Source organism: Microplitis demolitor, chromosome 7 (genome assembly GCF_026212275.2).
Source record: "Microplitis demolitor isolate Queensland-Clemson2020A chromosome 7, iyMicDemo2.1a, whole genome shotgun sequence".
NCBI lineage: Eukaryota > Metazoa > Arthropoda > Insecta > Hymenoptera > Braconidae > Microplitis > Microplitis demolitor.
Window position 1 is genome coordinate 16,567,376 of NC_068551.1, and position 21,078 is coordinate 16,588,453.

Below are 21,078 nucleotides of genomic sequence, written 5' to 3' on the forward strand. Positions count from 1 at the left end.
AAAAATATCACGAACATACGAATAATAAAAATAAAACTTTTCCATGTTCGTGATACTTCGGTATTAATTGGCAGAATTTTTCCTTCTTGAAATAACGGTACTTGCCCTATTTTAAATAAAACTGAAATGCTCGTGGATCAATCCAAAACTAAAATTAAAACTTGAACTTTTAAAGAAATATTTTTCTACAATTATCTGGAAAAAAAAGAAATGTTGGAAAATCCCAAATTGCACACCTCAATCGCTCATTTTATTTTTAATCATTATGTTTATTTTTTTTTATTATGAATTATTATTCAACTTTAGAATCACTAATTTGATTTTTTTATTTCTTGATTCCAGTTTAATTTTTTTTTTTTTTTGAATTTTTTTCTAAATATCCCGCATTTTTGTTGTAGATGTCGCTTTTTTTTTTCAAGCCTACTGTTTACGCTAGTGCTGCTACCAGTAGTTGATGGGGAGAAAAAAGAAAAAAAATTTACTTTTGTAATAATAACAATAGTAAAAATAAAAATGGCCGCTAAACTTTTCGTGAATAATCAGTTTTACGTTTCTAATTAATTACAATTAAACTAAAAGGATTTAGACAGAAATTTTCCATAGGGTTCTTGTGTTAAAAAATACAAAGATAATAAAAAAAAATTTAGACCGATTAATTGTTCCTATCGAGAGTTATTTGGTTTACTAGGTTTCATACATGACGATTGACAACTCGTGTCACTGGGATTAAAATAATTTATATTTAATTAATGGAATAATTAATCGACTTAATATTGGTTCGAAATTATTCTTTGATAAATTGTCTTTGTGTTAGTATAAAATTTGACCGATTTTAGAATCGAAAAAGTCTAGAGATAATTTAATGTGAGTGAATAAGTCAAAAATTTAGAGCGATCATAAAGCACCCTCAGCGCTTTCAGGCTTGAGGTGTGCAATATGAAGCATATTCTTCAAAATCAATGGCATAAACTATTCGAGTAGTCCGTTCGATTTGATCCCTTCGTTTTACAAAATCATTCGTATAAACTTCACAAGTGGACATCCTCTATATTCAGTTCATTTTCAGAGATTTGAGAATGACTCTGCAAGACTACTTCTTTAGATAAAAAAAAAATAAAATAAAAAATGATGAATAAACGGATGAATGGATTGGAAAAGCAAGAAGAAAATCTTAGATCCCTTGGATTCTGTAAATTCTTTGGTTTGAATGAATAGAAGTGGACTATTGAGTGTGTAATGGTATAGGAAGTATATTAGAAACCAGGACGAATTTAGTGAGTATAAAAAGATTCGGAGTCTCCCTTAGTAGTGCTATTGAATTTGAGGCTTTGAGTGAAACCACCATTAAATATTGTTGATAATTTTGGTGGTTTGTCAGTATGGGGTATTGGTATTTCTAGTAAAAGTAAACGTAGAGTGTTTGTGGTTCTACGCAAGTAATCTTAAGTGTATATATAATAGAATATATAGAGCATAATAATATATAGTTGAACCTTGGAAAGAGAAGTAAATAAAGGTATACTTTGTATATAGGGAATAAGGTAAGATTGTGGTACGTAAACTCATATATATGTATATATAGCTTTGTGGTTGCACGTGCTTTCTGTCGTGTAGAGAGACGGGTGAGATCAAGAATCACATTGTTGGCTTCATGGGGAAAAGTGAGTAGAGGCTCTGGTGATACACAACGACACTCTTGGTCTCGAGAAGTGAAGAAAAAAAGTGAGATGGAGAGCTTTCGATACGTGACCAGTAAACCAATGAGCTTAGCAGTTTACTTTCTGTCCCTTTCAACACTTGCAACTTTCAGAGAGCATCGTTCGAATTTTTTTATTTTTTTGTTATTTATTTATTTATTTTATTGTACTTTTTTTTACTTAGAATTTATACAAGGGTTCTCTATTTTTTGTTTAGTTAGTTTACTTTTTTGTTCTTTTGTTTCAATTGTGGTTGTTGCTTTTACTTACCCCCAAGAAGAAATAGCCCGCAAGCGATCACGGTCTTGTGATCGGCATAACAGTGACCGATCAACGCTGAAAAAGTTCCTGCGAAAATTAACACCACGGCTACTGCTTGAAAAGGCGCTGATATTCTGTAACAAAAAAATAAAATAAATCAATGCTACTTTTATTTTTTGATTAATTATAATTTAGTTTTATTTGTTTGAGTATATTATAATAATTGAAGCCAAAAAAATTCGATTTTTCGGTTAGTGTTGCTCATAAATAATTAAAAACCGCAGGTGAAGTGTCGGTAATGTATTTTAAATGAATATCACTTACCCAAAAGTGAAAACTTTTTGGCCTTAAATAATAGTTTTTATTTAATATTATTCAGGGAAAGTCCCTTCATTAATATGGGGGAAAATTCTACCCATTAATATAAAAATATCGCTGGAATTATAGTAATAGCAATTTTTGTTTTATGGTCCTTCCAATGATTTTTTTTTAATGAGTCATAATTGAGAGTTATTATATTTAATTAATTTTTTTTCTATACTTGAAAAAATTTTTAATAATACTCGTAGTTTAAATTTTTTATTTGGCACTCTAATTAGAACAAAGTAAGTAAAAAACCTTAATAGTAACTCTAAAATGAAAGAGTGCTATTGTAAATGGTGCAATTAGATACGCACGAAACTAATTCTCTTACAAATGTGAATTGCTCGTTTTTAACATGTTGATATAAAAGCGTAATTATCTATTCAAGATAATTACTTTTCACTACTGGATAACTTTCATCATATTAGTTAACGACGTATAAATATAACTTTAGTTATTTTAATATAAATACGTTTTATAAACTGTAAAAAATGAACCGTCAAAGTGCAAAAAAATCGTGTGTTAAAATTCTGAGTGTTATATTTTTAACACTTTTGTGTGTCAATTTGACACTCAGTATTTATTTTGTTTGAACTGTGAGCACAATATTTTTTTTTCCGTGTAATGTCATTTTCTATATATCAGCTGAAATAAACTAAGAAAATACATTTACAAGTATGGCTCCCGTGATCATCGAAATTAGGAACTTGATAAATCTGAAAAAATTCAAAACAACGTATTATTGGTAATTTTTTTTTTAATGGATATTACTAAGATGTATATGGTCGATTTAGTTTTTATAAAAAAAAAAAAAATTGAATAACGTAAGGAGTAAATTATACATTGCAATGAAGGCACTTTATTGCAAATAATTTATAATAGAATAAATATTTGAGGCTATTTTTTATCTGAGAAAAAAAAATTTTTTTAATAATTTTGCTTATCGTATAATATCATTATATTCTTATCATAGAGAAAAGTTATCTAAAAAAATAATTATGAAACTTTGTTATTCATATCATGACTGCGTAAAAAAAATTTATACATTTTTATAATTCAGTCTTCATAAAAATAATTTATTAAGCTGAAAAAGGCGTCAGCACATACTCAATTCGTTAATTTGCTTGTATTAAAGTTAAAAAAAAAATGTATAATATACATGAGTTACGGGTAAGACACTCTATGGTGTGTGCATATGAATAAATAAACGTCGCATTACCGGGTAAAATATCAGCATAAAATAGTTATGCATACGCGAGAGAAAAGGTATAGTGCACATACGCATACCAAAATAGTCGTATGTACATAATGTACATAAAAATAGAAAATTGTGAAAAAGAGATTCAGACACAAGAGTGAAGCGGAAACTGAAGGAAATAATAATAATAATGATAGTAATAAAAATAGTAAAAAAAATTTCAAACTTGCCGCGAGCATGCAAAAGCATTCACTATAATAATTTTCTTCATTGCTGGCTGTGTCGTACAGCCGGTAGCAACTTGCTCTCAGATATAACACAAGATAGAATGAGAGAAAAAGATATCCGGTAGACAAGAAATTTTATATTCAAGAAGAAAAAAGACACTGTAATACACGTATTGCTGTATCGAGGCAAATGGAGCGAATCTCTTATTCCTTCTTTCATTTCTACGTCCTCTTACACTACAACTTTTTTCTACCCCACATCCAAGGCTCCATCATTTCAACATATTTTGATTTCATAAAAATTTTTATTTACATTTTATTTTACAGTACAGATTTTAAATAGAGTACCAGCGAATAAAATAAAAAATTTAAATATCTTGAGACATTTTAAATTATGAAATAAATTTTTAAAAATCTCGAGTATGAAAATTTAAATAATATAGCAGCAGTTTTGCAGAAGCGCAGCTCTATCTGTTTGGATCTAATTTTTCGTTTTAATACTGTTCAATCCCCAGGTTTTTGTTTGTCAATATGCGCAATGTGACATAGAACATTAATTCAGAATTAAGTGATTTGTAAGTTAAGCCTTCAAAAATTAAGAGATATTTTAAAAGTACCATAACTACTATCAAGATTGACCTTTTTGTCACGAGTATGCCAACGAGCTCATCAGTAATGCCGATGATGACGTATTCTGCTTTGAGCCATCTTTATACTAGTACGAATGGAGCCAAAACACTGTTGCGAACTTCAATATATTAGCTCAGTAACAAGCGATGGCGGATAGTAGCGTATCCCTGTGCATGTAACACTGTAAAAAGAGCGGTGTTAAAAATGGACTTATTTTAACTCCACCCGGTGTTAAAATGAAATTACACTGATGTAGAAGGCGCAATTCGGCAGTGTTAAAATATCGGTGTAAAAGCGGAGTAATACCCGTGTAAAAGCGGGGTAAACTGCGTCCACTTGGAGTATTAACTTTGAAGATTATAAAATACAAAAAATGTCAGTTCTTTATGAAAATTAATAAAAAATATCATTTATTAACAAGTATAGTGATCGAGTAAGTAAAAATATTCACAAAGTAAAATATTTTAACACCGGTAAAGAATATCTACAGCGGCAGCAGCGTTATTTCACAAAAAAAACAAAAGTTGGTAGCAGCTACTGATTGACAATCGGTAGCTACTACCGATTATTTTCGGTAGACGCTACCGATTATTTCGGTAACAGCAACCGACAAAAAATCGGTAACTGCACATGGAAAATCAGTAGCTGTTCCCGAAAATCTTTCGGTAGCGGCTACTGAAAAATAATCAGTAGCGGCTACCGCCCGCCAATCGGTAACTGCTACCGATTATTTTCTTCCATGTTTAAAACTGGTTTAAAATATTTACACCGGCAGCGGCGTTATTTTCACACCACTTTCGGTGTTGAAATTTAACACCGCCGATTTTAACACCTACACCGCTTGGACTTACCCCGATGATTTTTTACAGCGTACTGACACTACTGGCAGAAAGTTTGTTATCACTTGTAATGCTCTGACTTCTTATTATAAATATATATTTGAGAATCGACCACCACGATAAGTTAAAATATAATAAAATAATTTAAAATGATAAAATATTAAATTATAACAATGGTAAAATTTGTTACTTAACGTTTGTTTTTTTTTTAGTTTTTATTAAAAAACTTGCAGATGTTTTCAAACTTCCTGTCAGTAATGTACATGGCATGAAGTTTTACAGATAAAAATAACTGAAGTATGTCAATTCAAACTTATTCAAAGCTTACAATTTATTTTGTAAACTTCAAATAGATTTTTTCTTCCACTCCACTGTCCATCTTACGGCAATAAATAAGTTACATTATTATTAAAAATTGTTTATTTAGTGTATTTGGCAAAAATAACGACTAATTGATCGCTTATGTAATTTTGACATAATCAACCTGATTTTCATCAATCCGTCGACAAATTGAACAGATTCAGTTAATTATTCATGAATACTATAGCCATTAAAATTTGAAAATTTTGGAAATGTGTCGAGTCGTGGAACAGCATAACTATCAATAAACCTGCTTAGGAAGTTATACTATTAAGTTACAAATTATTCGAGCTAAAAAAATTGAATTACTGATAAAAGTTCGTAAATAAATTTCCCAAAAAAACTAAAATATTAGACTTGTTTATAAATAATTGCTAACATACATTTAACTGTAATGATATCAATTTTCATCGGCCGTTCACAACTTGTAAAATTATCGAAATTGTTTCACAGTGACCTACACAATGCTGTCCACACCCACTCTGTATTCTCAACTCTATATATAGTATTTCCCATACCCCTCGTGGGCTCTTCGTCACTTACGCGTGGACGTAACCAGGCCGAGCTCGTTAATAACGCGACGAAGCTTGCACACGCTTACCCATTGTCACAGTAAATAACAATAAAACTCTATTAATGTGGTAGTACTAGTAGTTACCATTGCTGGCAGACGGCCAGAAACATACCGACGTGGCTATTCACCCCATGGAATACACGTCACGATCATACTAGTGCTAGTGCACCACTATAGACGACTGTGCAGTCAAGCTCAAGTTATACCCACATCCCTTTTGCCCTTAGCATGTACCGTCTGCCTGTCTCTCTCTATTCTGATCTATCTCATAAACTATATATATATATATATATATATATATATATATATAAACATGTATATGTATATCTAGTGCTATCCTTGATTCCTTAGTCTACTTCACGTACACTCGACGTGCCTATGTGAATCTTGTATAATTCAGTACGGTTCTACCACTTTATGCGAGCTTTGCATTTCTCGAAACCGTGCTGCTAAATCGTTTCTTCTCGTCGTTTCTGAGTAAACGGAACTCACTTGTATGCAACTGAAGCAAGTAAACTCACGAAAGATCGTGAAACTTTCATCTTCACACTTGTACATTTACCCAAAATTTTGATATATCTTAAACTAAATTTTCACTTATATATTCATATTTATTTATATTTAATTCATTTATTTATTTATGCATGTACATACGAATATATGATAATATAATAACATCATTTTGAATGACTCGTATGACGTATAATGTATTTTTTATTTATTTTTTTTCTATTTCAGAATGAGAAATAAATCGAATTTTGTTGAAAATAAAAAAATTTATGTGTGAAATGATTAAATTGAAAGATATATTGATGCTTTTTATTTTCAGATAAAAGAAATCTTTGAGACGGTGATCATATATATATTTTTATTTGTGTCTGAGTATACTCAGATATCCCGAACAAATTGCTTGGCGATGACAAATATCGCTTTTCTATTACATTTTTCAACTAAATTTTTAAGTAAATCTTTAAAAATCAAAATGATAAATATACACAACCTTAAAATATATATTTATATACAGGTTCAGTCGACTACCCACTATTAGCCTGGCCTAGAGAACCTTAGGGGAAATTTTCCTCAGAATCTCAGTCTTCTCACTATCGTGCGTTTAGTTTTGTGTTCGATTACCTGTTATGAACCTGTTTTACTTTATACGATTTTAAACATCACATTGAAATTTTGTCACACGCCGTTGTCCCGATTTTTCTAGTGCTTAGGTGCTAAAATCTGCGAAATATAGATTGTAAATTTTCTTCATTAATTCGTCTATTGCATATCTCAAGTGTAAAAGCGCCGAAGTTGATTTATGAACGGGCTTTTTTTCCACTATTTTACTCACTCAAGAACGTATCTACCCGTGAAAAATGAATCATATATGGCCATACATGGCCTTGTATGGTTCATACACAGTAAAAAACGGATCGTCAAAGTGTAAAAAAAAGCGTATGTTAAAATTCTGAGTGTTAAATTTTCAACACTTTTGTGTGTCAATTTAACATACAATATTTATCTTGTTTCAACTGTCACAATAGATTGATTTTTTAACACACAAAAATGTTATTTTGTACGAAAGTAACACTTTTTATATGTTACTGTGAAATCAACACACAAAATGTGTTAAAAATAATCTCGACCGAAACAAAAGAATTCTCGGATAATTTCAAGTAAAAAGTTAAAACTATTGCCTCGGTTGTTTTTCAGGGGGGGAAGTACGACGTGCTACCCATCGCATAACCACACTATTGTAATGATCGGCTGGCATTTTTTATTATTTATTTCATTTTATAATTGTATTGGATTAATTTTAAGAATATTTTAAGAAAATAATAATAAATGATTGTATGTATATATATTGAACAATACATGATATTATTTTTCTATTATTTTCACTAATATATTTTTTATTTTTAATATTTCACTGCTGAAGAATCAATTATCTACAGTTTCATTGATTTTAACTTTACATTAAATAATGTAAAAAATACTTTTGAGAAGTGTCCAAGTAGCACAAAAGCGTATGTCAAATTCAACACTCTTCAAGTGTTGCAAATAACATATGAGTGTGTTAAAACTGAAGGTTACGTTTTCGAAAATTTTGACACTCATGACGTAATACTTTTAACATACACGAGTGTAACTTTTTCAAAACAAACGATGTACGTTGAAATAATATATAAATAAGTGTCAATCGATCGTTTTACACATGAAAGTGTCAATTTTGACGAATCCTTTTTTACTGTGTATATAGCCATGTATGATTCATTTTTCACGGGTACACTCTTTTAATTACACTGAAATAAGTCGAATTGTATACTAGCATGTAGAGAACATATTAAGAAACAATTTGCATCTAATATTAAGTCAATTCGTTATTTTATTAATTTAAAATAAATTATTTTAACTCAAGAAACCATTGCTGTCCATTGTTACGTATGAAATTTTGTAATCACGATAACTCTCGATGTACACAATTAATCGACCTGACTTTTTTTTGATTATCTTTGTATTTTTTATCACAAGAATCCTATGGAAAATCACTAACTAAATTTGTTTAGTTTAATTCTAATTAATTAAAAACGCAAAACTGATTATTCACGAAAAATTTAGCTGACATTTTTATTTTTACTGTTATTATTATTTTCATTTTTTCTCTCCATCAACTACTGGCAGCAGCACTAGCGAAGCGATATATGTTTCAAAAAAAAAGCGACATCTAAGACAAAAAAGGCGGGATATTTAAAAAAAATTGTTAAACTGAAAATAAGAAAAAAAAATTAAATTGATAATTTATAAGTTGAATAAAAATTAATAATAAAAAAAAAAAAAATTAATATTATAAAAGTGATGATTAAAAAAAATGAGCGATTGAAGTGTGCACTTTTGGATTTCCCAACATTTTTTCGTCTATTTTTAGTTTAAAATTTTGATAATTTTAATAGAGGCTTGTAAGAGGCTGTTTAATATAAGACTCAAAAAAGTGGTTAAGTTGGGGAAGTTTTTTCCGACTCAGCAACCGCTAATTGAGAAGACGAGGCTTATAACGGGTAGTCGACAGTAACCTTTAGTTTCCCTTTCACTGATCGTTTCATACATTCCAAAATATATGTCTACAAAAAAAGTTCAAGCGTACGCACACAATAAAAATAAAAATTGCAATTGCTGTAATAAGACAGTAAGTAAGAATTTTGATAAAAGCTGTTACATAAAATTTTAATGATCTCATCGAGTTTGAGCTTTTATAAAATTGTAATCTAATTGCTTCAAAGTAGGAACAGAAAACTATTAAGTAAATAAATAAACAAATCAATAAGATATATTATTTCATTTATTTTATAAAAGAAACTAAATTTTCAGACTATCTACGAAGTACATTGAAAATTTTATCACATTCGCATTTAAGCAAGTATCGGTATATTTTTTGCGAAGCACGTATTGTAATTTGCATTAAACGAAATAGAATAAAATAAAATAATGAGACCTTAGCTTCTCTTTTCGTAATACTATCACGGTTACTCGAAATAATTTTTTAAACGTAAGCAAATGCGAGGAATTCACGCAAGAGGAAGAATTCATAATATATATTGTATTATTATAGAGGAATATTTTTTTTTTCTTTTTTCATTATTATTGTTCAAAGTCTCTTGAAATATATTAAAGAAAAAATCTATGAAGAATGGCCTTAAATTACAATTTCATATAGTCGCTCAAAATTTTATATTAGTCACTTAAAATACAGATTAAAATTATTTTTTCTATTTAATTATTATTTTTATATCTCAAAGTATTTTTCTGGTCTTATCAATCATAGAGATTGACTGGTCGAGTGATTGAACACGACTAGTGAATCAATATTATTCAATTTTTACTTACGTAGTTAAGGTATCAATAAAAACAACATGAAGAAAATACTCCATTACTATTTAATTTACTATTTTCAGGACTACAATTATAATTTTTTCGAATCCTTTAATACTTAGGTAGTTGTCAGGTGATGAGCATAGTGTTAAAAAATTTCAAAATTTTTTGGACTTATTAAGGGCATTAAGATACAATTACCATCAAAATTTGAAGTTGATTGAGCATCTCTAATTCGAGATATTTATAATACAAGTTCGGATCATCAACATTGCGAGCAATAAGGAGTATGCGTTTCAAGTTGCGTTCGTGATTCTACAAAAGACTAACAGAAACTTTTGAAAAACTAACAGAAAATTAACGAGTTTGTTCTGAATTTAAAAAAAAGTATTCAACATCTCATTGTTGAAATATAGCAACGCAAAGTTCAACAATAAATGAAAAAACATATGTGTCGGCGAATTGGACAGGAACAATCTGACAACGCTGTACGTGAGTATGGATAGTATATTACTATTTGAGCAGTAGATTCAAGCAGCAGATATTTAGTACACTATACAGCAATTGGTAGACTATATGCGACGTTGTCAGATTATAATTTAAGAACATGTTTAACAGCATTTGTGTATGCGTTCATACGAGTAGTGTGTAGGTAAACATCCCACGGGTACAGTACCAGGCAAAAACAATGTCTCATATTTGCTACCAGCTAACCTGCTCTTACCGCGCATATGGCTCGTAACTTTTGACAATATTATAGAAGGACAACCACTTTCAAGTGGGGTCCACTCTTTTTTTTCCATCATACCCAAGTGAACGAACGATACTATTCTTATTCCACTTGTGCAGTAAATAGAAACTTTGTCCACGTTTTTCTCTTAAACAAATAAACGCTTTTGAAAAATTTCAAACGTAAATTACTAAATTATAGAATAGTGTATTTAGAGTTGTCGTTTGAGAGAAAAGCTTGGGCAAAAGTTACTACAGATTATCCTTAAGATTAATAAATATGAGCGTTTATTTACTAGTTTAGTGACCCTGTAGAGATTATCTTGTGTGATAAGGAATAGAATAACGCAATTTCAGACCAAGCTGAGGTTGACCGAAGTCAAAGGCTAGGATTGCAATCACCCGAAGTTTTGAATTATGTTTTATCTCATCCCGTTCACTACGCTTGTTATATTTATCTGCATTAAAACTTTGAGTTGAAGGATCAGAAGTCAGTCGAAACAAGTTCTCTGAAGACCAATAGCGTGTATATGAATTAAACTATTGCAGATGATATACAAAATTTAATTAATTAAAATTACAGATGATTATTTCTAAGCTCACAATAGATAAATACGATTCTGACCAGGAAGACTTGATGCTAGAAATTTATGAAGTGGATCGAAATTAGACTTTTTCGGCTTTTTTTACTGACATATTTAAAAAATATGTAAATCTTTATAGATTTTTATTTAATGTTTTTTTTTTACAAAAAATTCAATGCAGTTTTTTCCATAGATTTTTTGGTATGTAAAGTAGAAACCGTAAAAATGGTGATTGATTTGATCAAAATTAAATAAAAAAATTAAAAACTGTCTAATATGTAGATTTTACTCAAGCGGCAGAGGCAGCCGAGCGGTTCTCGTGTGAAACGGACAATCACCCAAGTTAAGCAGCATCGAACATGATCACTGCTTGGCTGGGTGACCGCTTGGCCATGCGTTGGGCTCAATCGGAGGTCCCTGTCCGTTAGACGCGAGATGAGGAGCTAGTGATCGGTAAAATGGGAATTTTATCGACCACTAGAGCCTCACCCAAACTGAACTGTACTGGTTTTCTCTGTGGTTTCCTTTACCCCTATACCTCCATGGCCAAGGTGAGGGAGTAGGGTATCATCGTAATGATATAGTACAGTATAAGCATAAGTCGGACCACAGCAGCATCAGAAGGCAGAAAAAAAGATAAGCAGTTGTGGGATGAAGGCAAGCAAAGAAGGACACTGGGGGGCGAGCCAGCTAAGGAAATATGTCCGTCCAAACATTCGAGCAGCTAGCCAACTGTGAGGAAAGCAATAGTAATGACGAGCAAGCAGAGAGGTGAAGTGCAGTGGAGGTGCAAAAGACGCAGGAGCACATGAGTGGCAGTGGAAGGGCAGTCAAAAAAAATGTGTGGCATAGTAAAAAGAGCGCTAGTTTAATACAAAAAGAAAATTGCAGAGAACCTAATGAAAAAAATGTATAAAGTTATAATTGTAACTGTGCATTGCAAATAAAGTTTAGTTTTTTTTAATATAGATTTTACTCTATGAAGTTTATAAAAATGGATAATAAAATCGGAAAAAATTTCTTTGCTCACGGGAAAAAAAAATTTGTTTTTATCTTTGAAATAGCAAAAATTTATTATAATTAACAAAAATTTGTTTTATTGATCCTGATTACGTACAATTTATCAGTTTTTGCATTTTTTAAGTGAATGAGATAAAATAAATTGAAACTGCCCTCAAAAGAGAATAAATAAAATGAGCAAGGTATCTTAAATTGCTTTTAAATAATTGCGAACTTAATAAGTAATGATTTTAAACTATTTTGATGAAAAAAAAAATTTAGAAAAGTTTTATGGCTTCTCCTCGCCATTTTGCCTAGCCCTGTTCTACTTCCATGTAAATGTCTAATTATAATGAATAATACAGTATAATCTTCGGTAAAATTAACGTGAAAACGTACTTTTATTATTAAACGAGGCTGATCGAGACAGTCTACTACTACATTACTGTTATGTAGTCTGATAAATGTGTCCCATACTGTAGCTGTCCAACTATCTGGCTCTCTATACTACTCTCGACATTTGACCAACAGGCAATTCAATATTCTATGGTCAGCCATTCTGGCTTTTGCTCTTTACTTGCTACGGCCAAAACTATTAATTTTAAACCATAGTCAGCTGGCTTGTTGAACGAATAATTCAATTTTATACTAACTATGTTTATGCTAAAGGGTTTGTGGTCAATGCTATTATATTGAGTTATATCAATAATCTATTGTCGTGGTTTCATCGCTGATATTAAATTTCGTTAGTATTTATTTTTGCTCTTCTTCCTTCACAAACACTTTTCTCACTTTTAAATTTGTTCATAAAAACTAAAGTAGATTATTTTTTTTTACCCTTCTTTTTTCATTCATCGACTTTTGCACGGTTAAGATAAAGCGTCTTTACCCGGGTTAAAACTAAAACTTGATTTGGAGCTGGTTTATCAAGTCGAAATTTAGAGCCGTCTTTTATAAGACGAACTTGACTTATTCTTATGGAGATGAAATACATTGAGTTTTTGCTTTGGTTCAGTCTTAATTAGCTTATTCAGTCACGATTTAAGTCGAAAAAGTCTAAATCAAGTCAATTTCGACTTGATAAACCAGGTTAATACCAGTAATATGTAAACATAGACGCAAGCGCTACCTGCAGATAGCAGTGGGTAATATGCTTAAAGTAACCATTGCTATTTGACATACGACTGGCTGCTATGTACATAGAACTGGGTAACATGTAAGAGTGTAATATGTAAGATAGTAGTGAGTAACATCTGACATAGCGCTGAGTACAATGTAGAAAGTAGCCAGGACTACGTAGATAGAACCCACTGCTATCTCTATTTTTTTTTTCTACAGATGGCACTGACTACTATCTGACATAGTAACCAGTTCTATTTGTTTTTTCCATGTTGTAACGGGTAAGAATTTCTGGAATGCTTTACAAATGAAGACACCTCAAATACAAACGAACTCACGGAAATTCGCCTTGGTTCCGACTTAACTGGTCTTACTTAGTCACGATTTAAGACGACCAAGTCTAAATCAAGTTTTATTTTTGAACAGGGTTTAGATGTCTGATAGGAATTTCCATGAGTTTTGCAGTATCTTGTTAGTTTTCACATTGAAAGAAAAAACTTAAAAATGTTCCCCAAAAAATACTTCGAGAACATGAGACGTGAAATCATTTGTCAAGAAGTTTTCTTACAAATGTCTGGAATTTATTTTTTTATGAAACTAGAAAAAAATTTGTATGTTAAAGTTGGCTAATAAAAAAAATTCGATTGATGAATGTATAGAAATAAAAAGTTTTGACAGATTAAAATAAGTGTTAGTATGTATATATATATATTAAATGTGTTTATCAATAATCTGGTGAATCGTGATGACCTTAACCTAGAACTACCGCATATTCAAGGGTATCATTTAAGTGGAATACGGTTTCCAAGTGACCGTAGAGTATAAACACGGTAAGAAGAGTTGCGATACAAGTCAACTTCCTCATTGAGTTTATGTGACCCCTTGATACGGCGCCGCTATGCATTTCTATCGGCTACTTAACTCCAGGAAAGTCAACCACTCAACGTTATTTCCTGTGTATAGTGTACATGGACAAAAGAAGAAAGTGGCGAGTAAGAGAAAATGTTAACTACAAAGAGAGAAAGAGAGTAAGTAAGTAGTCAAGTAAAAGAGAAACAAGAAGAGAGAATCGACCCACAGGTTTCTATCACGTTGAGCAAATATCCACGTAAGCTCGTCCACAAAGTTCTACGTAAAACAAAAAATTGCTTTCCTTTCGGCCTTTTTTTTTCTATTCGACAAATAAAAACCTTTAATCCGAAATTAATGGGAATTCCTTTTTTTTATTCACTCTTTTATTTTTCTTCTTCTTGTTTCTCAGTAGATTTTTTTTTATATGAATATATCGAAGAAAAAGATGTATAGACATTGGAAGTATACTAAAAAGAGAGGAAAACAATCTCGAGATATTTGAAGTTATGATGTTTTATTTTCAATTCTTTTTGTGGTGGCGACGTAAAAGCGTAAATTATTTGATGCCTTTTTTCACTGAGCGCTAATGGCTCCCGCGCGGCGCAGCCACGATTAATGGGAAACGGTCCAATGGGCAGTTGAAAATTCTATAAGCGTGCAAAAAGTCCGTATATACGTATATATATATATATATATATACATGCAGCAACGTCAGTAGACGCAGTTAAGCTTTAATCAACCCCTGACGCTTTGATACAGCATCACAATTTGACATAAATATTTTATGTTAAATATAAATTTAATTGAATTAAAAAATAATTTACTTTAATATTAAATTAATATTTTAATTATTTTAGTAAAATAACCGTGTAATATAATTATGAATATTTATTACAATAAAAAAAAAGTGGAATCCCGAGAGACAAAATAAAATATAAAAAAATATTAATTTTATAAAATGTAAAGTAATAAAAACTGTGAAATGTTAAAAATCTAAGTACACTTGAAACACGTGGGAAAAAATAAATGTCGTTACTGGTTTTGTCAGAATTCAGTAATCTGAATGTTTACTTTTTATTTATATTTTTCACATATCGTACTCTACTACTATTTTTTTCTGCTTCATATTTACATATATCCATATACAAAGTATTTGTTTTATAAGTATACAGACGAGGGTGTGATTCACTATCCTTTGTAGCTTTTTGCATGATATTTGTTATTTTTTCGTCCACATATCATATAGTCTCTTATTTATTTTTATTTTAAGCCGCACTGCTGTGGTTGAGTATCATATATCTAGACATTCTTTTCAGTCTCTACTGTTCCTATGATAAACAAGAGAAAATAATCTCTCTGCTATAGATAGTGTATTAAAGAGTATATTACTACACTACATAATAACTAATTTTTCAAAATGTATTGTGGCTAATATTATTTGAATAAAAATTAATATTATTAAAATAGTAGATAACGGAATAATTAATAAATTTGTTGATAATTTAAACTAGTTCTTGCCTAAATAAATTTTTATCTTTATTGTTATTACTAATTATATTATAGTCTATGTTGTTAAGAGAATAGGGAAAACTTTGTTCCCGGCATGTCTGTATAATAGAATTTGTTAATGTCATTAAATTTGGTATCGTTAAAAAAGATTTGACTTGAATTTATACCTTTTCATAGTTTCAACACTTTTTTATTATCAATCATTGAGATAAATTAATTTATCTATATCATTCGAGTTACATTTAAATTACGCGAGAAAAAAGACGATCGTAATTATTTTCTTTAAATAAATTAATATTCGAATTATTCTGTTACTAAATATGACTGAATGTCACTGAATATATAGCTATATTATTTATATCGCGTTACTTATTCCAAAATGACAAAGTTTTATAATTCCATTTGATTTTAGAAAGCTGCTCAAAGCCAAAAAAAAGTGTGCGAAGAAAAAAAAAGGATTCATTAACACAAAAAATCTTTACTCGCCTAAAGAAAATTTTTATTTCCCCCAAGAAATTTTTCGCATTGTGAATTAAAACCAAAAAGTTATTTAGAACTAGAAAAAATTTTTTGATGCAAGGAATCATTTCTTGACCAAAATAATCTTTTCTCGCCCCAAGAAAATTTTTGTATTGAATTAATGATGCATAAAAATTTATTGGTGGAAATAAAATTTTTTGAGGCAAGAAATCGTTTTCTTCTGAGTATTTTATAAAATCAGTAGTGTTATTTGGGCAGTCACGTAGTGACTGCAGGTTGCTCGTTATATATAATCACTTATATGTAATCAGATCCGAAAATTGGCCAGATCTGATTATATATAATTATATATGATTATATATAATGATGCATGAACGAATATAGTCATTTTTAGAATCTTATTTAGAATATCTATAAATTATTAAGTAATTTAATAAGGATTTATTGTCTTCATCAATACAAATGTCAGTTAAATTTAAATAAAAAAAAAAAAAATTACAATTGGTCAACTATTATTTTACTACGGGGTCACCTGTCCAACTAATGTCCCACGTCGATGCCGCTAAACTCTTGTTATAGCGGGATTGTAGTCTGATCCTCTAGTCTGCTATACACTTACAATTGAGAAGAATTTATGGGATTACTTAACTCAAATAATCAAATTAATACACCCTATACAAATAATGCAGCTAATTATGAATTTGGTTTTGCACATAAATTAGAATAGAATTCATTAGATACATATAATCAAATCTATTTATCTATAAACTTATAAATATTGATACATAAATCGATATCGATTTATACTTTTCAATCGCTGCCAAAACTTTTGAACATTTTTTAAGTATTGGAAATTTAAGTTTGATTAATAGTTGACAAAATAAAAATTTAATAACATCAATATTAAAATTATCACATTATGTAATGTATATATACATATATATACATACGTATATTGGATTTATATACATAATTATTTATTTATAGGTTTCATATCAATGAAGTCTGATCAGATCTAATAATGCATAGACACATATAACTACATATTATAAGTTTATATCAGTCATGTCTGATCAGATCTAATTATATATAGAAGTAGATATGATTATGTATATTCCTACATAAATTCATATATAATTATATATGATTCTATATAATCATACATAATTATATATAATTAGCCAAAATAAGTTTTCCCCGGAATATTATTATTATTCAATCATTATTAATAAAATTATTATTATTATTTGCCTTCCGGTTAAGTACGGTATTACATAAGTTTTGAATTTCGGGACAATTTTTTTTTCTTATATAATTATGAATACACCTGGACTTCATTCAAGGATGATTCACTGATTACTTACTTAGTATTATTTTTATATCATAATTCTACATTGATGTTGATTGATTTTGTAATGATAGCTTAGTGTATGCTTAGTTTACTGGTGGTCTGGAATTTTTAATCTAATTAAAATCTTTCACTCGATGTAATATAAGGCTGATTGCAGTTATATGGATTGCAGATACTGTAGTACTATGTATTTTGTAGGTATCATAGTTTATACGCAAATATAATATTACCAATTGCTATAGTTATTATTTCTCAGTCGTTTGGCATACAGGTAATATATTTAATGATAATGTCAATTATTTATTCTATTTATTCTTGTTCTTTTTTTCGCAGTAAATATATTGTCGTTAATATAATTTTTTAGGGAGCCGTGGATATAGTTTTAGAGGATATCACTTGTTCTTCTTATAGTGAGGAATATTTCACAGAACCTGACACTTTTATAAGTGATCAGAATGAATTGGTCATAAAGGTCTCGCTCGTAAAATAATTTCCAATAGGAACTCAAGTAATTATTGTTTCTCATTGTTATTATTGTTATTGCTCATATTATTGCTTTTTTTTTTTTTGTTAAAATAGTGGTTTTTCTCATCTTAGTGATTTTTGAGGCATATTAATTATAATACTAGCGTACATGCTTTACCCACAAAATCGCGCGTATCGTTTTTCATATACTTATTTTAATTTACTTTGCTGTGTCGATCCAGTATGTTTTTATGCTGTTTTGAGTTCTTAGCCAATCACGTTATGAATAGTTTGGCTTTACATATTTTTCATGTCTTCTATATTATACACTAAAAAAAAACTGTTTCCAAGTACCTGCGTGTTTGTATCCCTCCGAGAAAATTATTTGTTTAATCCTAGTAAAAATGTACTCCAACCCGAATATTTACTTAAAATAAGTATACAAATTCTTAAATTAAGAAAATACTACTCGGTTGGAGTATATTTTTACTATGATTAAACAAATATTTACTTGAGGAGATACAAACACAAGAGATGCAAATACTTGAAAGCAGTTTTTTTTCCAATGGGATTAAACATTTAGGTACATTTCAGTACAGACTAATGTTATTTTTGAAACATCGATTCTATAGAACTCGTTTTCGTATCCTATTGAAAAACTCTAATAGAATCCTATTTTATGTAGGGCAATTAGTTTGCTCTGTAACCACCCACCAATGAATGACCGGTATGCAGAAGAATGATTGCAATAATTTTAAAATTAAATTATAAGTTATTGTTTACTTGTAAATGTAATCTTACATGTCTTTATTATTATTAAATCACAAAAAATTGAAGTGATTTATAAAATTATCATTCAAAATAATTAAAATTATATAGAGGATTGAAGAGTTATTGAAGAATATTGAATTTGAACGCCTATATTTTTTTTTACGCCCATATGGCATCAGTAACGCATTATGTTATATACTCCATTATGGAATTATCAGTTCCTCCAAAATTATTTAAAATTTCATAAAATCTTATAAAATTATATCAAATTTCGTATGAAAGTTTAAAATTCTATATCTCGAGAAATATACTATCTATTCATTCGCGACCACGTACGTAGCTTGGAGCAGTGGATAGCAACAAGAAGTTCAAATCGAAACGACGTAGGTTCGAGTGCAGCAGTCGCCAGGATTAATCTTCAATAAAAAATATAATTAGTTTGTCTCAGTAATGCCTTAATCCATCAGATCAATGTGTAAGATCTAATTGCAATTTTTTTTTTCGAAATCTTATATTTTTTTCGAAAAAAAAAATGGTGATTGTAGAATTCCATGAAATTTCGTAAAATTTTATAAATTTTCATAAAATTTCATCAGGCCATTTTCAGCATAAAATTTCGTACAACTTTATGAATTTTTATAAAATTTTACAAAATTTCATGAATTGTCATTAGTGAAATGTTATGAAACTATATAAAATTTCATAAAAAAATTTTTTCCGGGTAGATAAGTACAATTTTCTATAAAAATACAACCTAAACATGATTATATCTGAACAGATATAATAAGATCTGATTATGTTAAATGTTGTGTTTAATTCAGATACCCGGGAATAAATGTTTTTATAAAATTTCATACAATTTCATAAAATTTTATAAAATTTATAGAGGAAAATTTTATAAAAATTCATACAATTTTATAGAATTTTATAAAATCTTATAAAATTTTATAAAATTGAATAAAATTTTATGAAGTCAGATCTGAGTAAAGAACGTAATAAATAAATGTAATTTTATAAAATTGTATAACATTTAAATAAAATTGTACAAAATATTTTGAAACTGTATAAACTTTTATACAAAAATTTAAAAAATATAATATTAAAAAAAAAAAATGACAATTGCTATTTTATTTTTTAAATTATTAAAACTCATATAACTCGGAAACTATGGATTTTAGCGACTTGACTCATAGGGCTATTTTTGAAGGGAATAAAATTTCCTATTACATTTCCATTTACATTTTCGGCGTGCATTCATTGGTTTACGTTCTGCAAGCCAATAAAGGTCAATTTGATACGAAAAATGACTTACTCAGCGGACATCAGTGAAACAGCTGAAATTACAGCTAAGTTGCTATGGGCACTATTGAAGAACACCAAATGCCCTACAATTTGCGACCAAAACCGAGTCGATATCATAAAACGCAGCTGAGTATTAGAAAGTTAAAATAAAAGTAATTTAATTTACGTGTATTTTAAATGGAAAATCTTGGAAATCAAATGGAAAGTACTTAGGATTGAAATTAAGAGCTCAAACTTGGCAGGAATTTTTGCTTAAGCATAAAGAACAATATTTTGCTTGATGAGCAACAAAAAAAATACTTTCGCTGGAAACGAAGCACCCTAATATATATATATATATATATATATATATATATATATATATATATATATATATATATATATTACATAATGTGACAATTTTAATTTCAATGTTAAAAAAATTTTATTTTATCAACTATCAATTAAAATTAAATCCTCATTACTCACAAAAAAGTTCAAAAGTTTTGCCATTAATTCAAAAACATAAATAATTAAAAATCAATAAATTTAATTAATTTTAAAATTTTATGTCCATTAAACAATCGATCGTTGAATTATTCAAATCGTTTTTTTAAATATAAATATAAATGAAGTTATATACTATTTAACCTGATCATGTTTGAGAAACAAGTTATATCTGCAATAATATGCGAATTATTATATTATTATAAATTAATACTATGAAATATGGGGGTAAAAAATCATGTGTAATCATAAATACAGCCACAAATTCCTCATAACTGCAAGTGGCCAACGGACAAGCGGAGTAGGCTACAATTCATCGATCATGAAAGTTGAGTAGCATCGAGGAGGGACATGAATTGGATGGGTGACCCATCCCGGAAAAAATAATGATTTTATAAAATGTTACAAAATTTGATAACATTTT

General features: G+C 29.2%; 1 protein-coding gene across 5 annotated transcripts in view; it reads right to left on the reverse strand.

Annotated features, from left to right (window-relative positions):
- The window catches only part of LOC103571396 (uncharacterized), a 238,384-nt gene that overhangs the window by 44,386 nt on the left and 172,920 nt on the right, over positions 1–21,078 (reverse strand). For all 5 annotated transcript variants that reach the window (XM_053740721.1, XM_053740722.1, XM_014439966.2 and 2 more), the window contains one exon: positions 1,968–2,092. In XM_053740721.1, the coding sequence (XP_053596696.1) occupies positions 1,968–2,092 (125 nt within the window). The remainder of the gene's footprint in view (positions 1–1,967; positions 2,093–21,078) is intronic.